The 20346-nt window shown below is 41.2% G+C and overlaps 1 protein-coding gene and 1 long non-coding RNA gene across 2 annotated transcripts in view; one reads left to right on the top strand and one right to left on the bottom strand.

Moving 5' to 3' along the window:
* The window catches only part of IQCH (IQ motif containing H), a 107790-nt gene that overhangs the window by 49454 nt on the left and 37990 nt on the right, over window positions 1–20346 (bottom strand). The window contains exons 11-14 of the mRNA XM_063448753.1: window positions 17173–17256; window positions 15361–15536; window positions 9629–9901; window positions 7122–7313 (exon numbers count right to left, since the gene is read on the bottom strand). Coding sequence (XP_063304823.1) covers window positions 7122–7313; window positions 9629–9901; window positions 15361–15536; window positions 17173–17256 — 725 coding nt within the window. The remainder of the gene's footprint in view (window positions 1–7121; window positions 7314–9628; window positions 9902–15360; window positions 15537–17172; window positions 17257–20346) is intronic.
* The window catches only part of LOC134603105 (uncharacterized), a 741779-nt gene that overhangs the window by 36209 nt on the left and 685224 nt on the right, over window positions 1–20346 (top strand). The window lies entirely within an intron of this gene.

A 20346-nucleotide genomic window follows, 5' to 3' on the forward strand; every position in this document is an offset into this window, starting at 1 on the left:
TGGAGTATCTGTACATAGGACAACAATCAGCCGTACGCTCCATAGAGTTGGGCTTTATGGCAGAGTGGCCAGAAGAAAGCCATTACTTTCAGCAAAAAACAAAATGGCACGTTTTGAGTTTTCGAAAAGGCATGTGGGAGACTCCCAAAATGTATGGAGGAAGGTGCTTTGGTCTAATGAGACTAAAATTGAACTTTTCGGCCATCAAAGAAAACGCTACGTCTGGCGCAAACCCAAAACATCACATCACCCAAAGAACACCATCCCCACAGTGAAACATGGTGGTGGCAGCATCATGCTGTGGGGATGTTTTCAGAAGCCGGGACTGGGAAACTGGTCAGAGTTGAGGGAAAGATGGATGGTGCTAAATACAGGGATATTCTGTACCACTCTGTGCGTGATTTGAGGCTAGGACGGAGGTTCACTTTCCAGCAGGACAATGACCCCAAACACACTGCTAAAGCAACACTTGAGTGGTTTAAGGGGAAACATGTAAATGTGTTGGAATGGCCTAGTCCAGGGGTGGGGAACCTTCGGCTCTCCAGATGTTTTGGACTACACCTCCCATGATGCTTTGCCAGCATTATGTGTGTAAGAGCATTATGGGGGATGTAGTCCACAACATCTGGAGAGCCGAAGGTTGCCTACCCCTGGCCTAGTCAAAGCCCAGACCTCAATCCAATAGAAAATATGCGGTCAGACTTAAAGATTGTTGTTCACAAGCGCAAACCATCCAACTTGAAGGAGCTGGAGCAGTTTTGAAAGGAGGAATGAGCAAAAATCCCAGTGGTAAGATGTGGCAAGCTCATAGAGACTTATCCAAAGCGACTTGGAGCTGTGATTGCCGCAAAAGGTGGCTCCACAAAGTGTTGACTTTAGGGGGGTGAATAGTTATGCACATTGTCTTTTTCTGTTATTTTGTCCTATTTGTTGTTTGCTTCACAATAAAAAAAAAAAAAAAACATCTTCAAAGTTGTGGGCATATTCTGTAAATTAAATGATGCAAATTCTCAAACAATCCAAGTTAATTCCAGGTTGTGAGGCAACAAAACACAAAAAAAAAGGCCTCTATTTCCCCTCTAATTTCTGACTGACCTCTGACCCCTCCCTTCTTTTATTGATATGTTTGTTTTTATTTCAATAACCATCCCTTTATCTCTGTGCCTAGATACATATCCCCCTCCCTCAGCTTTATTGCAAGCCTATCTGACCATCACATATCTTTATTCAACAGCCTGATTTCCAAACTATCAAGCCCCAATACTGCTGTAAGAAAGTCTGGTACCTACCCCACCCCATGCTCATTATTACATTTATAGATTGTCTGTCACACCCAAATTATAGATAAGTAAAAATAATAGGTCTTCATGCTGCTTCTTATTCGTACACTCCTGTACTTTTAAACTCATAAAACTTAATATTTTCCCTACCTTCACCTGCTCTAGATATTCCAATTATTTCCAATTTACTTTTTCCCAATTTAGCTTCTCATCCTCTTTATCCTCTTTATTTCCTCCTTCTCCCTCAGTATAAAAATCTCTCCTTACACCCACTTCACTCATCCCCCAACCACTTTTACGTATGCCCCTCTCTGCTACACTCCCCCCTTCTCACATCTCATGCCTTGCACTCATTTTTCTACTCTCTCACTCCCACCCACAATCGATCTCATCCTAGACCTCATGCATACAAAACCCATTCACACCTCCTGTCACTTTCTCTCCTCCTGCTTCTAGCAGCTGGTGATGTCTCTCCCAATCCAGAGCCCTTCACCTACTCTACGCACACTAAGCAAACCACAAACCCCATCACAATACCCTGCCCTTTACCCTCACTTACCAACATTCAGTGTGCACCCTGGAATGCCCGCTCCGTCTGCAATAATTAAAAAATCAACAGCCATACACGACTAATTCATCTCAAACTCACTCACACTACTTGCACTTACAGAGACCTGACTGTCCCCCCTCTGATAGCGCTACTCCTGCCTCTTTATATTTTGGTGGGCTACAATTCTCTCACACTCCCATACTCAACTGTAAAGGAGGTGGTGTAGGCATCCTTCTCTCCCCTCAATATACCTTTCAACCAATCATAACTACCCCTGCCCTATCATTTTCTTCTTTTGAAGTTCACACTGTCCGCCTATTTAAACCCACTCCTTTAAGAATTGCTATCATCTACCGCCCCGCCTTCTCCCCAGTCATCCTAGGCTATTCATTGAGCACTTTTCTTCCTAGTTTCCCCACTTCCTCTCATCTAGCACTCCTTCCCTTATACTTGGGGATTGCAATATCCCAATCAACAACCCCAACTGCACTGATGCCTCTCGTCTGCTCTCTGTAACCTCCTCCTTTGGCCTCACGCAATGGTCCAATTTAGCAACCCATACAGCAGGAAACACTATTGATCTCGCCTTCACCAATCTCTGTACCGCCTCTAATCTCTCCAATATTCCTTTTCCTCTATATGACCACCATTTGCTGACTTTTGACATCAAGACCCAATTGACACCACTGTCTGAACATCAATCTCACAGAAACCTCCAATGTCTTGACCTAGAGAATTTCTCCACTAATCTCCAAACGCTCCTTTTACCTATGTCAAACCTCACCTGTCCTAGCTCTGCAACTTTCTTTTACAATTCCACCCTCTCCTCTCAACTAGACATAATGGCACCTTCAACATTTAAACACAGCAAGCGCCCCCAACAAAAACCTTCTTCGCCCTATTGTTCCTCCTCCACCTACTAACTTGACCACCTCAGACTTTGCAACTCCCTTCACTGACAAGATCTCTACAATCAGGGAAGATATATCTCGTCTTACATCACTCCCTCTGCTGTTTTATGTTCATTTGCACCCGCTACAGCAGAAGAGGTTTCTGCTCTGCTCCAGTCCTTCCGCCCCACCACCTGCTCCCTAGATCCAATTCCCTTGCATCTCATCTGTACTCTGTCTTCTTCTCTTTCTCTACCTCTCACTAAAATTCTCAATCTCTCTCTCTCCTCTGGAATATTTCCATTGCCCTTCAAACATGCAACTGTAACCCCAATTCTAAAGAAGCCCAACCTTGACCCTAACTCCCCGTCCCACTACCATCATAACTCGCTACTGCCTTTTGCGTCCAAGATGATTGAAAGAGTTGTGTATGCGAGATTGACAGACTTCCTCAAGTCCAACTTTCTGCTAAACCGGTTTCAGTCTGGTTTCCACGCTAAGCGCTCTGTGGAAAAGGTATTGACCAAAGTATCCAATGATCTACTCGCTACAAAATCTCGTGGTCACTACTCTATCCGAATTCTCCTTGACCTTTCTGCGGCTTTTGACACTGACACTGATCATCAACAGCTTCTTCTCATCCTCCGCAATATCGGTCTACAAGATATTGCTCTCTCCTGGTGCTCCTCCTACCTCTCTCAGTGCTCTTTAAGTGTTTCTTTCACTGGCTCTGCTTCTTCTCCCCAACTCCTTTCTGTTGGTGTTCCCGAAGGTTCAGTTTTCGGTCCCCTACTGTTCTCTATCTATACTGCCTCCCTTGGTAAACTCATTAGTTTGGCTTCTAATATCACTTCTATGCGGATGACATGCAAATCTATCTGTCCTCTCCTGATCTCTCCCTGTCCCTCTTGACTAGTGTCTCTAACTGCCTTTCTGCTATTTCTTTCTTTTTTTTTCATAATTCTTTCTTTTTTTCAGTGCATGTGAAATATCGTTTGCAGGATATAACATGACGTTAATAGGCAATGCGAGAAAGCAGTTTGCGTATACAAAGCATGTGGATAAAGATGCACCATTTTTTTTGTGGTACAGGCAATAGGTAAAAGGTTCTGACCTGAGTCAGACCTTGCATAAAAACAACAATATTAAACGTTTGGTTTGCATGTCTGGCGGGGTGCTTGTTGTGATGATATAGTGTGCTAGCATGCGCAAAATCAGGCATAAATACTGTTTTTGCTGAGGCTATTGTTATTATTATTGACGGAGTTACGTGTCTGTCTAGGGAGTGCTCTTCGGGTACCCTTGTGCATGTTCGATCTGTGCTTCTCTTGATGCCGAGCCTGCAATGTAGCCGGGTGGAAGTGAACTGTAGCTGAGGTTGTCTGAGCTGAATCCGATTGGGTGTAGGCAGTTTGGTGGCTGCTAAGTGTGGTCATGTAGCTTGATGTGGGTTTAAGTATATGGGTGTGCGTGGTAGTGTGTGCCTCCGTCTTTTAATCAGCCTCGCTTGTCGGGCCTGGGCTAAAGATGATAGTGTTGTTGCTTCGAGAGGAGCTTGGGCCGGTTGCGGCTGTTAGTGCTCCTAACCAAAGGGGCTGCGGGGGGGAGGGGGGGGAGGGAGTTGCAGCGGGTGTAGAGCCCTACCCCTGCATCCCTATCTCACGGAGCGTTGCCCCTCCGTTCAAAGCCTCGTAGGGAGGGTCAGTATATCCCTATCTCTGCACATGGGGGGTATGTAGGTTGCGGTAGCCTTATCCAGCCAGCTGGAGAACAGAAACCAAAGAAAACTGTTTAAACTTAGGTAAAACTGTGTGTTATAAGTACAGTCCCTTGTTGCCTGCTGCTCGTTGGGGTCCGAGCTTAGTCATGTCCCGGTGCTCGTGGTCGGGCAGTTTCGTGGGGTGAAGGGGACTACTGTGGTCAGGTCCCAAGTGGATGTTCCTCTCCGATCTCTTGACACCTCGCCAAGGGCAGACAGTCCCAGTGCCCGCAGCAGTGTAGGTGCATCTTTGGCCGCGGTGATCACGTGGCTAGATCTGTTGTGGGTCACTGTGAGGGCTCGTGGAGTGGTCCAGTGGTATGTAACTCCTGCGGTTCTCAGTTGGCTCGTGGTTGGGTGAAGCGTTTTGCGCCATTGCAGGGTGGACCTCGACAGGTCTTGGTAGAAGGACAGGTCAGCACGCTCAAATGTGTATGGTGTTTGGTTTCGTATAGCTGAGAGGAGTGTGTCTTGAGCCAGGCGATGCTGAGGACATCGATGCTGAGGATGTCCAGCGTTATTTAAAACACTTTTCTTGTTCTATGAACACAGAAGTCTGATAGACAGCCACTAGAGGAGGACTTAACCATGCAAGGTCATTATTGCAGTTTATATGGGCAGATGTGGTCTGGGTGCCTGGAGTTTCCCTTTAATGCCTCTCCCTAAGATAAGAAGCATGAGCCAGACACTACACAACTGTTCCTTTTTTATTTATATTTTAACCAAAAGTTAAAATGTAAATTAGGCTACCCTGCCTTTTTCAGAGGTGCTGGTGCCAATCATTCTTCCTTTGCTAAAAAGTCCATTTTATTTTGTCCCAAAATGCTCGTTTCTGGTGAACATGTCTTGTTATTTCTCCACAATTTCCAGTTTAGTAAATAAACCCTATATTAGTCCTAGACAGTGATGATCCCATGCTCAGTAAGTGGTAAAGAATAGTGTATTCGGTGAATAAATCTGGCCAGCTGCTATATTAGCCACACACTTCCTCTGCTTTCCCAGCTGGGTTCCCAGCTTAGCTTTGTCAATGTAAACATTGCTTGTATCCCAAACATTACAATCACTATAGCGTAGCATAAACAAAGACTGGACCAGTATTACAGAAGCACAGTCGTAGATAATGCTACATTGGAGACCATTGTTTAATGATACCACACAAAGCAAAGTGCTGGTGCAGATGTAAATGCCTAGTAGTGCTGGTGCAGATGAAAATGCCTGGTTCATCCTGTTTCATGTTTTTACCCCTCTTTGAGGCCATGAAGCGATCAAGATAATCCATTGTGTGGGCCCCAGTGCCGTTGTACGAGTTAAACAGCAGGCCTTGATCTGGCCGATCATTCCTGCTTGGCTGAAGCGGATAGTGATGGTCTTCCTTGTGTCTGATCTGATTTTACTGCAAACAGGGGATGCCATAAGGAATTCACACTTGTCATTTGTCAGCAGAACACTGTGAACAGCAGGAGTCTGATGACTGCCCCAGATATGGGGAAAACAGCCAAAATCCCACAGTGAAAGAGATTACTTAACAGTTTCAGACCTGAAGACAACTGAAGAGGGGACTTGAGAGGTTTTGTACTTCTCAGGAGTCCCTCACAGATCCGCAGTATTTGGATGGGTCACAATCTTACAATCCAGTCAACCACAGACATGTTATAGTACAATGTGTCTTATAGATATCAAAATGTAAAAAGAAAAAATCCTAAAAGGATAGCTAGAATTTGGAAAGCCGATTTGATTTACCCTGTTTGAACAACTACACTAATTTAAATTGCAAAGCTTTTCAGGCTTTGGAACAGTTATTATCCCAACTAGATGAAGAGGCAAGTAGTGGAAAGCTGTGATTGGTGTCCTTGGCACCCCATGTTTGTGAGCGTGTAACTGAGCAAGGCCCTTGTCACCTTTTCTACATGTTTGGTCACAATCTTCCATTATTTATTCACCGTTGTACTACTGAATGCTGAATTGGTATTTTACACACACAAAAATGAAATAAAAAAAAAAAAACTTCCAGTGATATTTGGCTGGGCTGGCTAAGCATCATGGGAGATTCAGTTCACATAAATCACCAGTTTCTACCATATGTGAATAAATCGGTAATAACAATAAGTGGAAGGGTCAGTAAGGGGAGATCAGGCGGTATTGTGTAAGAAGACTGTGATAACACTGCGTTTCAAAACATCAATCAGTTTATTCCTTCCAAGACAAGCACAGGTCTTGGTGATGTGACACACACAGAGAGAGGGGAACTTGTCATTATGTATCATAAACTGTTATGCAAATACCTCAATTTGTAACTATTAACATAATTTAGCGCTCAGAGACATACACTCATTTCTAATCATCGCTGTGGAATGGAGTCTTGTTCTGCCGTTCTTAGCCTGCAGGAAAGTCTTTCATCAAGATGCTGTAATGTTTTAATAACCTGCCAGCGTTCACCGGCTGTGCCGCTGCCGACGCCACTCTTACATTGTCCTCATTAAAGAACAGAACAGGTCGGGGAATAACAGGACATTAAAGCATTGCCGGTGTGAGGGAACCTGAGGCTTTGAGGTTGCTATTACAGGGCTCCTCACTGACAATAAAGGAAGGTTAACCCCTATCACGCTGAATGTGTGTAACAATGGAATTAAAATTCTACTCACTTGTGCCCACGTCTGCTTCCATGTGTCACGACCGTATCGGTGCTGCTCATTCAGAGCCCAGCTGTAGCTTGGCAGGTGAATGGCAATGTCACAGAATGCTGTCCCATTGCCTCCAAACTCATTGTCCACTTTAAATAACCAGCGGGTCACATGGAGGTTATCAGCGATCAGCTGCCCCAGAGAATCCAGGAACTGTGGACATAAAAAAGGCTGTCACATATCTATACGCACTCGGGTACATAACACAGGCACGTATACACAGACACATTCACACATACATCACCTTCATGCGTAATTATTAGTAATTACACAATTAGGGTTATTCACTAAACTATGAATTTTATCAAATTAAATCTAAATAGCAAATTTGAATCTAAAATAACAGATTTGGAAGAATTTGACAACTCAACAACAGTCATAGGTTGACTATTTTAGCCTCAATTTTCTCAACTGTATTTTATCCTCTGAAGTTTACTCTTCAGTAAGAAACCCTGAGGCTAATGACATGCGTATAGTTTTATTTAGATGTGCATAGTATATCTATGGGTACATAAATACTGACATTACGTAAACACAGAATAATAAAGGAAGATACCGGTAGGATTATTTAGTGAAGTGAGAATTCAAAGTGGTTTCAAGGTGAATTAAAATTTTAAGGTCAAATTATCCGATCTGGAAAAATTCTCTTAGTCAGTTATGCTTTTAATTTGATTACTCTGGTCTTAAATTTGAAATTCACTTTGTATTCTCCCTTTAGTGAATAATCCAGCTGGTATAAAAATTGCAAAATGATATACTATAATCATACCCATATAAATGTGTGTTAAGTATGCACATTGACAAATAGTACATGAACAGAGCAGATATATAATTATTTACACAATAAAACATATATATGAGCACAGTGGTGTAAACAGTAAATTACAGACAAAATAGTTTATTCACTGGAATAGAGATGTGTAGAGAATGAAAAGCAAATCCAAATGGCATTTAGCAAAATAGCCGATCTCAACAAATTGTCAAACTCATCTATAGTCACCTCTTGGCTATTTTAATTTTGCCATACAGATTTCAGTTTACAGTGATTTGCAGTTAAGTGAATAAAGTGAATAAAGCACACAAAAAAAGTATCACAGTAAAGTTATAAAAAAGATCAATGGACACAAAACACAATTATACTCAGGGATTGACAAACATGCAGGGATTTATTCACTAAACTCTGAAATGTACCAAATTCAAATCGGATTTTCAAATTTAGGCAAACATTGCTGATTTGGAAAACAAATACCAAGTTAGCTATAGTTACAGTTTGGCTTTTTAGCCTGAATTTTGCAATTTGATTCAAACACAATTTGAAATTTGATAGAAAGATAGAAAGCATAATGTAAACAGAAATATACAAACACAACAGAAATACAGGGAAAATTGGTCACACAAAAGAGTTCATTCACAAAACAGCGAATTTTAGCGAACTGTAAAATAAATTGCAAATTTTAGGCAAAAAGTGCTAATTTGTAAACCAAGTTCTGTGACGAAACAATGTTAAGCTAAAGCATTCTTGCAGCTTTGCTTTTTTAATCAGAGTTTTTCCATTTAATTTTTAGTAACTTACATATATAATACTATTCACTACATGGTGATCTGGTGAATTTTTAAAATTAAGCCAAAAAGACTGAATTTGAATGTAGACATTTTCCAAATCACATATGTTGCCCTATACCATGAAAACAAATTGCATCTTGGTGAATAACCCCAAAAGCAATCAAAGTACAATTTACAGGGATCTATGCATATTCGTAAGAGTAAGACACGTAGATACAAACATAGACACAGAAAAACAAAAATACAGCAAGCATACAGGTATATACACAAAGGCACGTTGAGAGGGGTTTCTTCACGAAGCACCAAACAGAAGTGACATGAAAACCAAAATGTTAAAATAGCCAACCTATGACTATAGCAGAGTCAAAGAATCATTACAAAATCATCTATTTTTGCATTAAATTTGCAATTCCGTTTGCAATTTGGTGTTTCATGAATAATTTTATTGTGAATTGACTCATTTTACATTTTAGGCACAAATTGCTGAATTGGCAAAGTTCTCCAACCATGCTATGTTTTTAGTTCAGCTATGTTGAGTCAAAATGTCAAATTAATTGCTCAGCTAACTAAATGAGGTTAATTTGCTAAACAGGAAAGTGAGAATTAACCAGGAAACTGCAAAATGTAGGCCAAAGTAGCTGTGTTGGAATAAAAACATGTAATCGTGTATTTTGACCTAAATTCCCTGTCGATGTACCACAATACACTATTTTGTGAATAAACCTTTAGATGAAACAAAAATATGTCCTGAAATAATTAGATTAGGCCATATAGCAATTAAACTATGAACATTCTAGCATGTCGTAGTAAGAGGACTTTGTAATGTATACAAGTTCATACATGCTTCTAATTGCAAAAGTAGATTGTCAGCTCTTGGGAAGCACGTAGCAGCTTCCATGACTCACCTGCTGTTCGTTATAGATATCATATACTCCAGGAGGAGTGGGAATGCCCGCACTGGCAAAGATGCGTTTGCTTCCAGACTTGGTCCTGTACAGATGTGCCAGCTCTGGTTCAGTGCCCAATATTGGAACGTCCAGCAAGTCTGCCACTTCAAGGTCATCCATGTGCATGACCCCTCCTACAATGTAGGCTTCACGACCCTGAATTAGATTCTTTATACGCTGCAAGGTTTTGGGGCTGTACTTCAGCAGCGTGGACAGGCACAACTGGTGACCCTATGATATTAAAATAAAGAGTACACTGTGAAATGTATTCTTATTATCATCTCTACAATTTGAGAGTACACGTTTCAAAGATCAGCTTTCATGGGATCCCAAAAGGTTAATCAAATTAAATGAATGTTCTGATGAGTATTCACTAAGAAGCAACCAGAGATGATTATTAAGTAGATAATTCAAGGAACTTGTTGTCGTGAGTAGGTCAAATAGAAGAATCTCCAGCCTTCAAGGCTATGATCTTCATATTCATTATTTAAATCATATGCAATTAGGAAGGATTTATTTAACTGGAAAAAAAACTTCAACATTTTGTTTTCTTAACTTATATTATTTTAACCATGTGCTTAAAATATTTAGCTTTGAGTTCAGATTTAATAATGTAATATCGGTGTCAGAGGTCTAATGTCATTTTCAAACAGCTGAGATCATTTTCAACTATTAGATCCTCATTTCAGTGATCTGAACTGAGCCTTTATTTAAAGTGTCCTGTACGAGTGATTTATGGATTGACTCAGACAGACTGATTGTCTGGGGGGCCAGTTAGTGATTCTAGCTCATTATCTATGAATCGAAATCAGTGTCAGTGACTCGGATTCACTTTTAGCAATGAACAATATTTTTATGGGCAGAGAGCCAACCAAATTAGCTGATCAAGTCTGTCACTTATTCTTCAAACAATAGATCTCAAGAGTATTCCTTTATAAGTCTTATTTAAAGTCTAGGCCATCATTTCTGATTATCCATCTATACTTCTTTGGAACTACATTAGTTTAATCTATGCTGGTTGATTATTCCTTATTTCCACCATTTCATCACTGACTAATGATCAGATCTAATGGTTTTGACAAATTACTTTAAAGATGAGAACAATAAAATACAATCTTGATTTCTGATGTTACATTTGGTTTAGTGTAATGCTTTTCCAGATAATTTCTTTGTACAAGAAAGTGTGTTGTACAAAATTCTACCACTAGTGGGCAGCAGCCACAACCCAATAATCAGCTTAACACTATTGCAAATAGTATAACTGTAATTATGGATGCATCTATACATACAGGATATGTACATCTAAATACACAGCATACATTAGGGTGTTTCATTTCACTTTGGGGGTAAACTCACAAATCTGCAAATTGAGAATTGACCTCCAAATTGCAAAACATTTTTAGTTTAAAAAAAAAAAAAAGAAGGTCTGGGAGGATAACATGAACATGGGTATATTTTACTCAGTAATAACCAGTTGTTTCCACTAGACGTGTGCACGGTGAGAAAATCTAGTTTGGCATTTTTCCAGAATTTGTTTTCACTACGCCGAATTTTGCCCATTATGTCAGTGCAGCTCAGTAGAATTCTGGTACCAAAAAGCCAATTCAGAAATGAGCCAGATGAACAAAAAAAGGGCATGAAATTAGGTCAATCAGTGTACATGATAACATGTATAAATTTCCCACAGGTTCAAAGGTCAGGCAAGAAAAGGTAAACAATAAAGATGTAAAAGAGGAGAAGCAGTAACAAAATAATTATTTATATATGATATGTTTATTAAATATATAAGATATAAATATAGATTTGTTATTTATTTTTTACTGCTCCAACCTTTTCCCCCTATTGATCACTTTTCACTTGATCTGTAAATAAAATTTACATTTAGTGAATTAACATTTAGTGAAAGTCCCATAGCATCATCTTTTTTCCCCATCAATCATATATTTTGTATTTTATTTTTTTTGGGGGGGGGGGAACCCGAGGAATTCAGAAACAAAAATGAAAACAGACATGTTCAGCCCTCAAATGACTTCTTTGCTTTGCGCTTGAGTTACATATCAACTCTGAGTTCTGAAATTCATCAGATGGATCCAAATTTGCACAAACTGCAGTTCGGACAGAAACAAATTTCCAAATGTGCACAATACTCAAATATACAAAAAGAGTAGTATATGTTTCTGGTGATGACAAAAATGTAATAAAAGTGGCCGCCTTAGGGTGCAACGGCCCGGCAGGCGCAAAACCGGAGTGACCCACAGGAGGTGAGCGCATAGCGCTCCCGCCTGCCAGGCACTCTGTGCAGCGTGGCCGAGCACGCCGCGGTACAGGAACTTATGCTTCCTGTACCCGGGCGGACGGAAATTAAGTGCTCACAGCGAGAGCACTTCCTGTTCGGCCGGGTACAGGAAACTGAGCTCCGCAGTGCGCTCGGCCACGCTACAAGGTAGGAGATCAAGGACAAGTGGGGGGGAGGGGGGAATGGAAACTAAGGGAGGGATGGGGGGGGGAATGGAAACTAAGGGAGGGATGGGAGGGGGGAAGAAAACTGAGGGAGGGATGGGGGGAAGAAAACTGAGGGAGAGATGGGGGGGAAGAAAACTGAGGGAGGGATGGGAGGGGGGAAGAAAACTGAGGGAGGGATGGGAGGGGGGAAGAAAACTGAGGGAGGGATGGGAGGGGGGAAGAAAACTGAGGGAGGGATGGGAGGGGGGAAGAAAACTGAGGGAGAGATGGGAGGGGGGAAGAAAACTGAGGGAGAGATGGGAGGGGGGAAGAAAACCGAGGGAGAGATGGGAGGGGTAACTGAGGGAGGTATGGGGGGAGAAAAGTGCGTGTGGGATGGGGGAAAGAAAATTGAGGGAGGGATGGGTGAAAAAAACTGAGGGAGGGATAGGGTAAAAAAACAGTCGGGGGGAGGGGGGACGACATACACACAGCACCCCTGCCCTACACATATCACCCCACACAAACACACACACACACACACACACACACACACATCACCCCACACAAACACACACACATCACCCCACACCAACACACACACACATCACCCCCCCCCCCCCCCCCACACACACACACATCACCCCACTTACACACACAATTTGTGCAAGTTCTTAAAGCAACTGGCAGTGCTCTAGGGGTATCGAGTGTTTCTTTAAGGGGAACGGTCAAATAATATATTAATAATAATATAAGTACAAATAAAGGGTAGGACATCTCTCTTGAACCTCAGACCTTCTTGCAATAGTTATACTATTCATGATCTCTGTCTATGGAGAGGAGCATCTTGTTCTATCAGGGACAAAAGAGGTTGAAATCTACTACATGTGCTGTGCTTCTCATTCATTAAGGATTCTTGTTTATGCAGGAAATTGGAATGGCATGTGCAGCAGGTGATATCATCTTGGTGGGTATGAAACTACCCTTGAACTTGATTAACAATACGCATGGGGGAATTACCATCCTGTGAAGTAACAGTGTTTGCACTGTTGGGTCCTATGCAATGGCTTCATATTTCTTGGCAATTCTAATAGCACACAAAGCACTCAGTGGACCCAATGACTCCCTCAAGATGGATGTATATCACTATTATAGAGCATCCACCATGTTTAAAGGCTTTTAGCTGACATTGTAGGTTGATTGCATATTTCTAATATGAATATCAGACCATATTACTTATGTCCATTTTCCAAGGGTCCAGGTTTTGTACTTTACCATCTTTGCATCATGTTGCATTGACCTTGCATACAAGTAAATTCCAAAAAAGGTATGCACCAACAAAATTATCATATATTTTTAGGTCCGAAGCCTGACTACCAACTAGGCAAGTCGCATGTTGGAGGTGCTCCTCTGCTTTTAAGAGAAAATGCCTGAATACTACATTACATTACCAGACTCACAGCTTCTTGATCCACTTCTGCTTTGCTGAATACTCATCCACTACTCTGGACTAAGCATTTTTGCGACTGATTGGGTTGTGGCCTCCTGGTTCACCTGAAGTGGGTAGGAGGCTGATTCCCCACTTTGTAGTGCTCCTATTGCTCTGTTGCCCCCAACCGTGGGGGATATCTGGTCCCCGCTGGAGTGGTCTGCATCACTTATCAGAGATATTGCTGTAGCTAGATTCAGCTCTTCATGGGAGGTCAAGCAGCTAAATGGTCGATACACAAGCATGTGGCTACACATAGCATTAACTCTCAGAGTTGGCTATTGAAAAAAGAGCTCTTCGCTTTAAGCGTGATCAAGCTGAGACAGATCCAGCGCCTATTCCACCGTTCCCAGTGTCAGAGAGATCCAAAGCTCATCACTGGGCCTGTAGCCACCAGGGACAGGTCCCTTTCACATGGCTCACACAGTTAGAGAGCCACCGGTGGAAGGCATTGCAGACGTCCTACAAGTTTCCCCTGGGATCTCGATCTGGATTACGGGACATGCCCGATCTGTGGGCAGGATGTATTTGCTCAAACTGAGTCTTGGGGTTGGCAGACGGCACGGGCTGCTATGGTTTGCAAATTTGAGTGAATACAATTTGCCATGCCAAGAAGTAGGCTGATTTTTCTATCAATTATGACAGCCTCATAACCGGTTTATACATGGATATCCCCTGTTTTGACAAACTGTTAGGGGCCACTCTGTAGTTTTATTTTAGATGTCTTATAGACAATAGTTTTACAGAGGTTTTATTATTTTTCTTATTATTATTTTTTATTTTTCATGAAAAGCACGTTTTTCGATGTGTAATGTCTAGATCTCTAAAACTGAGGTGCATTCATCTACCACATGTACATGCAAGACTAATGATGTATATTACTTCACTTTATCTATGATGTATATTGGTACAGCATGCAAAATAAATTCCACATTCATGCAACTAGAGTACTTAGGTTACCTCAAGAAAAAAACAAGATTGACAAAAAAATAACTATTATATATTTTTAAATGGATCTATTTCCTCCAGTTCATTGTACCTAATCCATAATAATACTCGTCTCTCTCCTAAAAGAAAAATAGAATTCCGTGATTAATATGTGGCTGGGTTATGACCTCTGTTGTAGTTGAGCTGTTTAAATTGATAAAAGCTGTTGAGGTGATCCTATAATCGCTCACATCTTTAGTGCCTCGGAAATAGCCTCTGAGGGAATAGAACTAATTACTACACATCTGTATTTATTTGATCCACGCAGAATTATCCTTCTGTCACTCGCAGAGGAAGCTGCCAGCCTTTTGTGTAACGCTAACTCATCCCGTGCCGCCCTCCTGGCTCAGACATTACCGGTAAAACTATGAGAAATTTAATTGATGACATAAAGAGACGGAAAATAGTTTCAATGAGAAACAGATCGAATGCCTAGTCTCCATATGGAACATGTAACATGTGTCCAAGACTCGAAATTCCATTTTTCATGGTAATATTTGTAAATTCATAAAGTGCTCTGTACCTCGTGACTATTAACCAATGTAAACGAGCACACAGTAAGTGCATTGAGTCAGTGTGTTGTTCATTCGTCGATTCGAAGAGGACCATTCAGTCATCCGTGAACTGCTAGTGCCGGGTCTATTTGTTTGTGCGCAGTACATTGAGTACCTTCTGTATGATTAATAAACACATGTTTTGCAAGGAGGAAGTGAAGTGCAGCTTATATTGGGTTCCATACTAAATGGATATTTTGTAAAGAATCTGGACTTACGGGAAAGCTGCCAATGGCTTCAGGGACGAGAATGGTAAATCTACCATGCAGTTCACATGCATCCTGGGAATTCCCAGATAACACTGCTGCCCCCAGACCCAGCAGTCTGCGATAATATTGCTGTGTCTCTTCATCTATTTCCACTGGGGACACATAGATGACGTTCACGTTGGGATCTGAAGAAGAGGGTGACATGTTTATGGATAAATATTCCTGACACAGTAAAAATAATGCTTATTAACTAAAATCATTTAACTTAACCCCTTAAGGACACATGACATGTGTGAAATGTCATGATTCCCTTTTTTTCCCAGAGGTTTGGTCCTTAAGGGGTTAATAAACCTACCAACTAAAATGTGTTAAATTAATCAAGTGTGGTATAAATCACAGGCCTTATCTAGTTTTAACATTTATTTTTAGAGCGGTTGCAGAATTTAAAACTTGCATGAAAACTCCAATTAAAAGAAAGATTCTACTAAATGTACTAACATACCTATAAAACAGTCATTTCAATGACCAGTTGAAATATATACTATTGTTTGCCAAATACAACTTCTCAATAGTTTCAATAATTGAAAACCCAGTATGTCTCCTAGGTGACAGCAGCAAACATTTACTTTTAATAAAAGGAGAATATTTATTTAAACTGCAACCATCACAACAGTCACTGTATTTACCAAACAAGCTAAACCCTAGTTAAAATGTTTTATTTAGTTAACATCTGACCACTTATCACACAAACGTTAAGAATATTTTTGAACTAATGTAATTATTAGAAAAAAAAATAGAATTGCAAATCATCTTTGAGCTACTTGAAATCGGCACAGAAGCATAGGTGGGGTTCTGTGTGGGGCACAGAGCTTGCAAATTGATCCCTGCTTGACAGTGAGCCTGGCACAGCTGGCACACCGCTTGTCTATGAATATATAAAGACAATTTCATTTTTGGCATTTTATGTGTTTTAGATTGATTTATTTCAAGTATTTTAGGTGGTAGGATCATTTCCAGTATTTATGTAATTTTTATTTTTCAAGTTCATTCAAATGGGTTAATTCGCTGAACTCTGAAGTGCACTGAATTGAAAATAAAAAATAATTGCAAAATTTAGACATGCATTGCCAAGCTATGGATACGGCCTTAATTTTGCGATTCTGTTTTCAGTTCCCTGCAGTTCAGTGAATAAATCATTTTTACAATCAAATAATCCCTATTTCTTTGTACAGCTCAATAAAGAGCACTTTGCATTTATCTGTATATCTAGTTTATTCCTCCTTTAAATTAATCAATAAACTCTTCCTATATCTTACTTTACTGATAACCCCTCCCACTAACAGTATCACCATATGACGCCTCCCATTTCTCAGTATACTGTCCTGTCAACACACTCTTTCTAATTCGTCCTTTTTCTTAATATCCTGGGCTCCTACTTACAGATCAATAACGTCTCCCATTTAACTAGTCTTACTTCTCGATCACTCTCCCTTTTCCTACTCTTATGTCATCGTATAATTGCACTTAACTATTTCAAATGCAGCTATTCATTTTGCCTCCCAGCAAACGCTTTATTCCTTTATAGGGGGTTATTACTTTAAGCCAAATTTTAGTGAAGTCAAAATGTATTAATTAATGTAGTCATCTATTCTATGACTATAGCCGAGTTAAAGATTTTTTCCTAAATCAGCTAATTTTGGCAACCTGGGTTTGAAATCACTACAATGAGGTTCTTAGTGAATAAACCCAATATTGTTCAGGAAAATGTTAAATAAACAACCCTCCTCCCCCTTCCAACTGTCCATATCCCTGTGAATTAACCTGCGATGTCACACAAGCGGCCTATTTGCAGATTCTGTTGGATGTGCAGGTCAGCGGTCTGAGCTCTTTGTCGTTCCGTGTAGCCTGCAAGAAACAAACGTGTTATCTTTCTTCCAATGATAAATATACATTATAGGGTATGAGGTTCAAATTTTTTCATGTGGCCACATCCACCAAAACAACCACAAACATGGTAGATCCTTGCACAATGTACGATTGGAGGCAATACGGCTTAACAGCTATTTACACATGCTATATACCAAGTCCAGAGTGTTTCAGTTCTTATTGCTATTTAGACATTTTGGTTATTTGAAACAATTAAAAGTCATTTGTTGCCAGAAAGGTTAGTGGAAGGCTGGATTTCCGAAAGGCAATGTAAACACGCGCTATGGCTGGGTTTCTGTCAGGTGTTACATCAAAATTTTTCTGAGTTTCTAAGTTTGCACTTCAGCATTAAAATGGCATTAAATGATGGATGTACCATTTCCAACTAACATAACATTTTATTCACCAGGGTACCAAAATATTAGCAAACAAATCGTAGAACACATATTATTAAAATTTATAAAGCACCAACATGTTCCGCAGCGCTGTACAATAGGAGGACTAACAGACACGTATTTGGAAACAGATGAGTTGGACACACAGGAACAGAGGGGTTGGGGGCCCTGCTCAATGAGCTTGCATTCTAGAGGGAGTGGGGTATAGTGACACAAAAAGTAAGGGTAGGGTAGAAAAGTAGGTTGCTAGGATAGTATTCACTGAGGGCTAGGTGTTGTTTTGATGACAGTTGTAGGAGAGGCATCAGGGTGCGGGGAGAGAAAGCTGTTCACAGTTTAACTGATATGCTTTACTAAAGAAATTCATTTTCAAAGATTTTTTGAAGGAGTGGAGACTGGGTGAAAGTCTAACAGAGAAGGGACGGGCGTTCCTTAGGAATATATTACCGTATATACTCGAGTATAAGCCGAGTTTTTCAGCACATTTTTTGTGCTGAAAAACCGGAACTCGGCTTATACTCGAGTCAGAGTCTGTATTATGGCAATTTGCATTGCCATAAAACAGACTGGGGGAGAGGGGGGCTGGCAGAGCTGTAACTTACCTTTCCTGCAGCTCCTGTCAGCTCCCTCCTCCTCCGCGCCGTCCGTTCAGCACCTCGGTCAGCTCCCACTGTAAGTCTCGCGAGAGCCGCGGTTCTCGCGAGACTTACAGTGTGAGCTTACAGAGGGAGCTGCACGGACGGCGCGGAGGAGGAGAGAGCTGACAGGAGCTGCAGGAAAGGTAAGTTACAGCTCTGCCAGCCCCCCTCTCCCCCCACTGAACTGCCAATGACACTGGACCACCAGGGAAGGAGCCCCCCTCCCTGGCCAGCTAGCAAGCAGGGAGGGGGGACGAAAATAATAATACAAATATTATTAATAATAATAATAATGAAAAAATATTAAAAAAATAATTTAAAAAATAATAATAATTAAAAAAAAATTATATAACAAAAAAAACAATTAGTATTAAAATAATAAAAAAAAAAAAAATGCCCACCCCCACCAAGGCTCTGCACACAGCATCACACACACAAGCACACTGCACTCATACACACACACTGCATTCATACACACACTGCATCACACACACAAGCACACTGCATTCATACACACTGCATCACACACACACACACACACACACACACACACACAGCACTGCACTCTTACACACTGCACTCTTACACACACTGCACTCATACACACACTGCACTCACACACACACACTGCACTCACACACTGCATTCATATACACACACTGCATTCATACACACACACTGCATTCATACACACACACCACACTCATACACACACACTGCATTCATACACACTGCACTCATACACACACACACTGCACTCATACACACACACACACACACACACACACTGCACTCATACACACACACACACTGCACTCATACACACACACACACTGCACTCATACACACACACACTGCACTCATACACACACACACACTGCATTCATACACACACTGCAAATAAATATTCAATTAATATAATTTTTTTAGGATCTAATTTTATTTAGAGATTTACCAGTAGCTGCTGCATTTCCCACCCTAGTCTTATACTCGAGTCAATATGTTTTCCCAGTTTTTTGGGGTAAAATTAGGGGCCTTGGCTTATATTCGGGTCGGCTTATACTCGAGTATATACGGTAATTAGGAATCAAAATTTCCTCTGTCCACTAGCTATCAGCCAGTAAATATTTAGTCTTTGCATGAATTCTTGGTCAGTGTGACCCCCATGCACCCCCAATAGGCTTACAATGGTGACTAACTTTTAAGGCCTGGCTAATAGTGCACAACTTGAAATCGTAAGCCCTGTATTAATGATAACCTCAATAAATAAACTGTTCAGACACAAGCTGCCATGGATATAGGTTTTATATTAGACCACACCCCCTAAATCCCCATTTTACATTCAATAGGCTGAGAACAGACTGCTAATTCACTCCAATGTAGCAAGTTAGAAGCCACCATTTAATTTTTTTTTCGTTTTACTAATTGTCATTAGAGAGGTCACAAACAATGCTTTACCATTAATAACAGGTAGTAAAATGTCAAGTGTGGCCGATGCAGAATTCTGGATAATTGCACCATATTAAAGGACCACTCTAGTGCCAGGAAAGCATACTCGTTTTCCTGGCACTAGAGTGCCCTGAGGGTGCCCCCACCCTCAGGGACCCCCTCCCGCCCGGCTCTGGAAAGGGGAAAAGGGTTAAAACTTACCTCTTTCCAGCGGTGGGCGGAGAGCTCTCCTCCTCCGATCCTCCTCCGTTCCTCCCCGTCGGCTGAATGCGCACGCGCAGCAACAGCTGCGCGCGCATTCAGCCGGTCACATAGGAAAGCATTCATAATGCTTTCCTATGGACGCTTGCGTGCTCTCACTGTGATTTTCACAGTGAGAATCACGCAAGTGCCTCTAGCGGCTGTCAGTGAGACAGCCACTAGAGGATTAGGGGGAAGGCTTAACCAATTGATAAACATAGCAGTTTCTCTGAAACTGCTATGTTTATAAAACAATTAGTTAACCCTAGCTGGACCTGGCACCCAGACCACTTCATTAAGCTGAAGTGGTCTGGGTGCCTAGAGTGGTCCTTTAATGTTTTTGCCCT

The sequence above is a fragment of the Pelobates fuscus genome, chromosome 3, assembly GCF_036172605.1.
Source record: "Pelobates fuscus isolate aPelFus1 chromosome 3, aPelFus1.pri, whole genome shotgun sequence".
Classification (NCBI taxonomy): domain Eukaryota; kingdom Metazoa; phylum Chordata; class Amphibia; order Anura; family Pelobatidae; genus Pelobates; species Pelobates fuscus.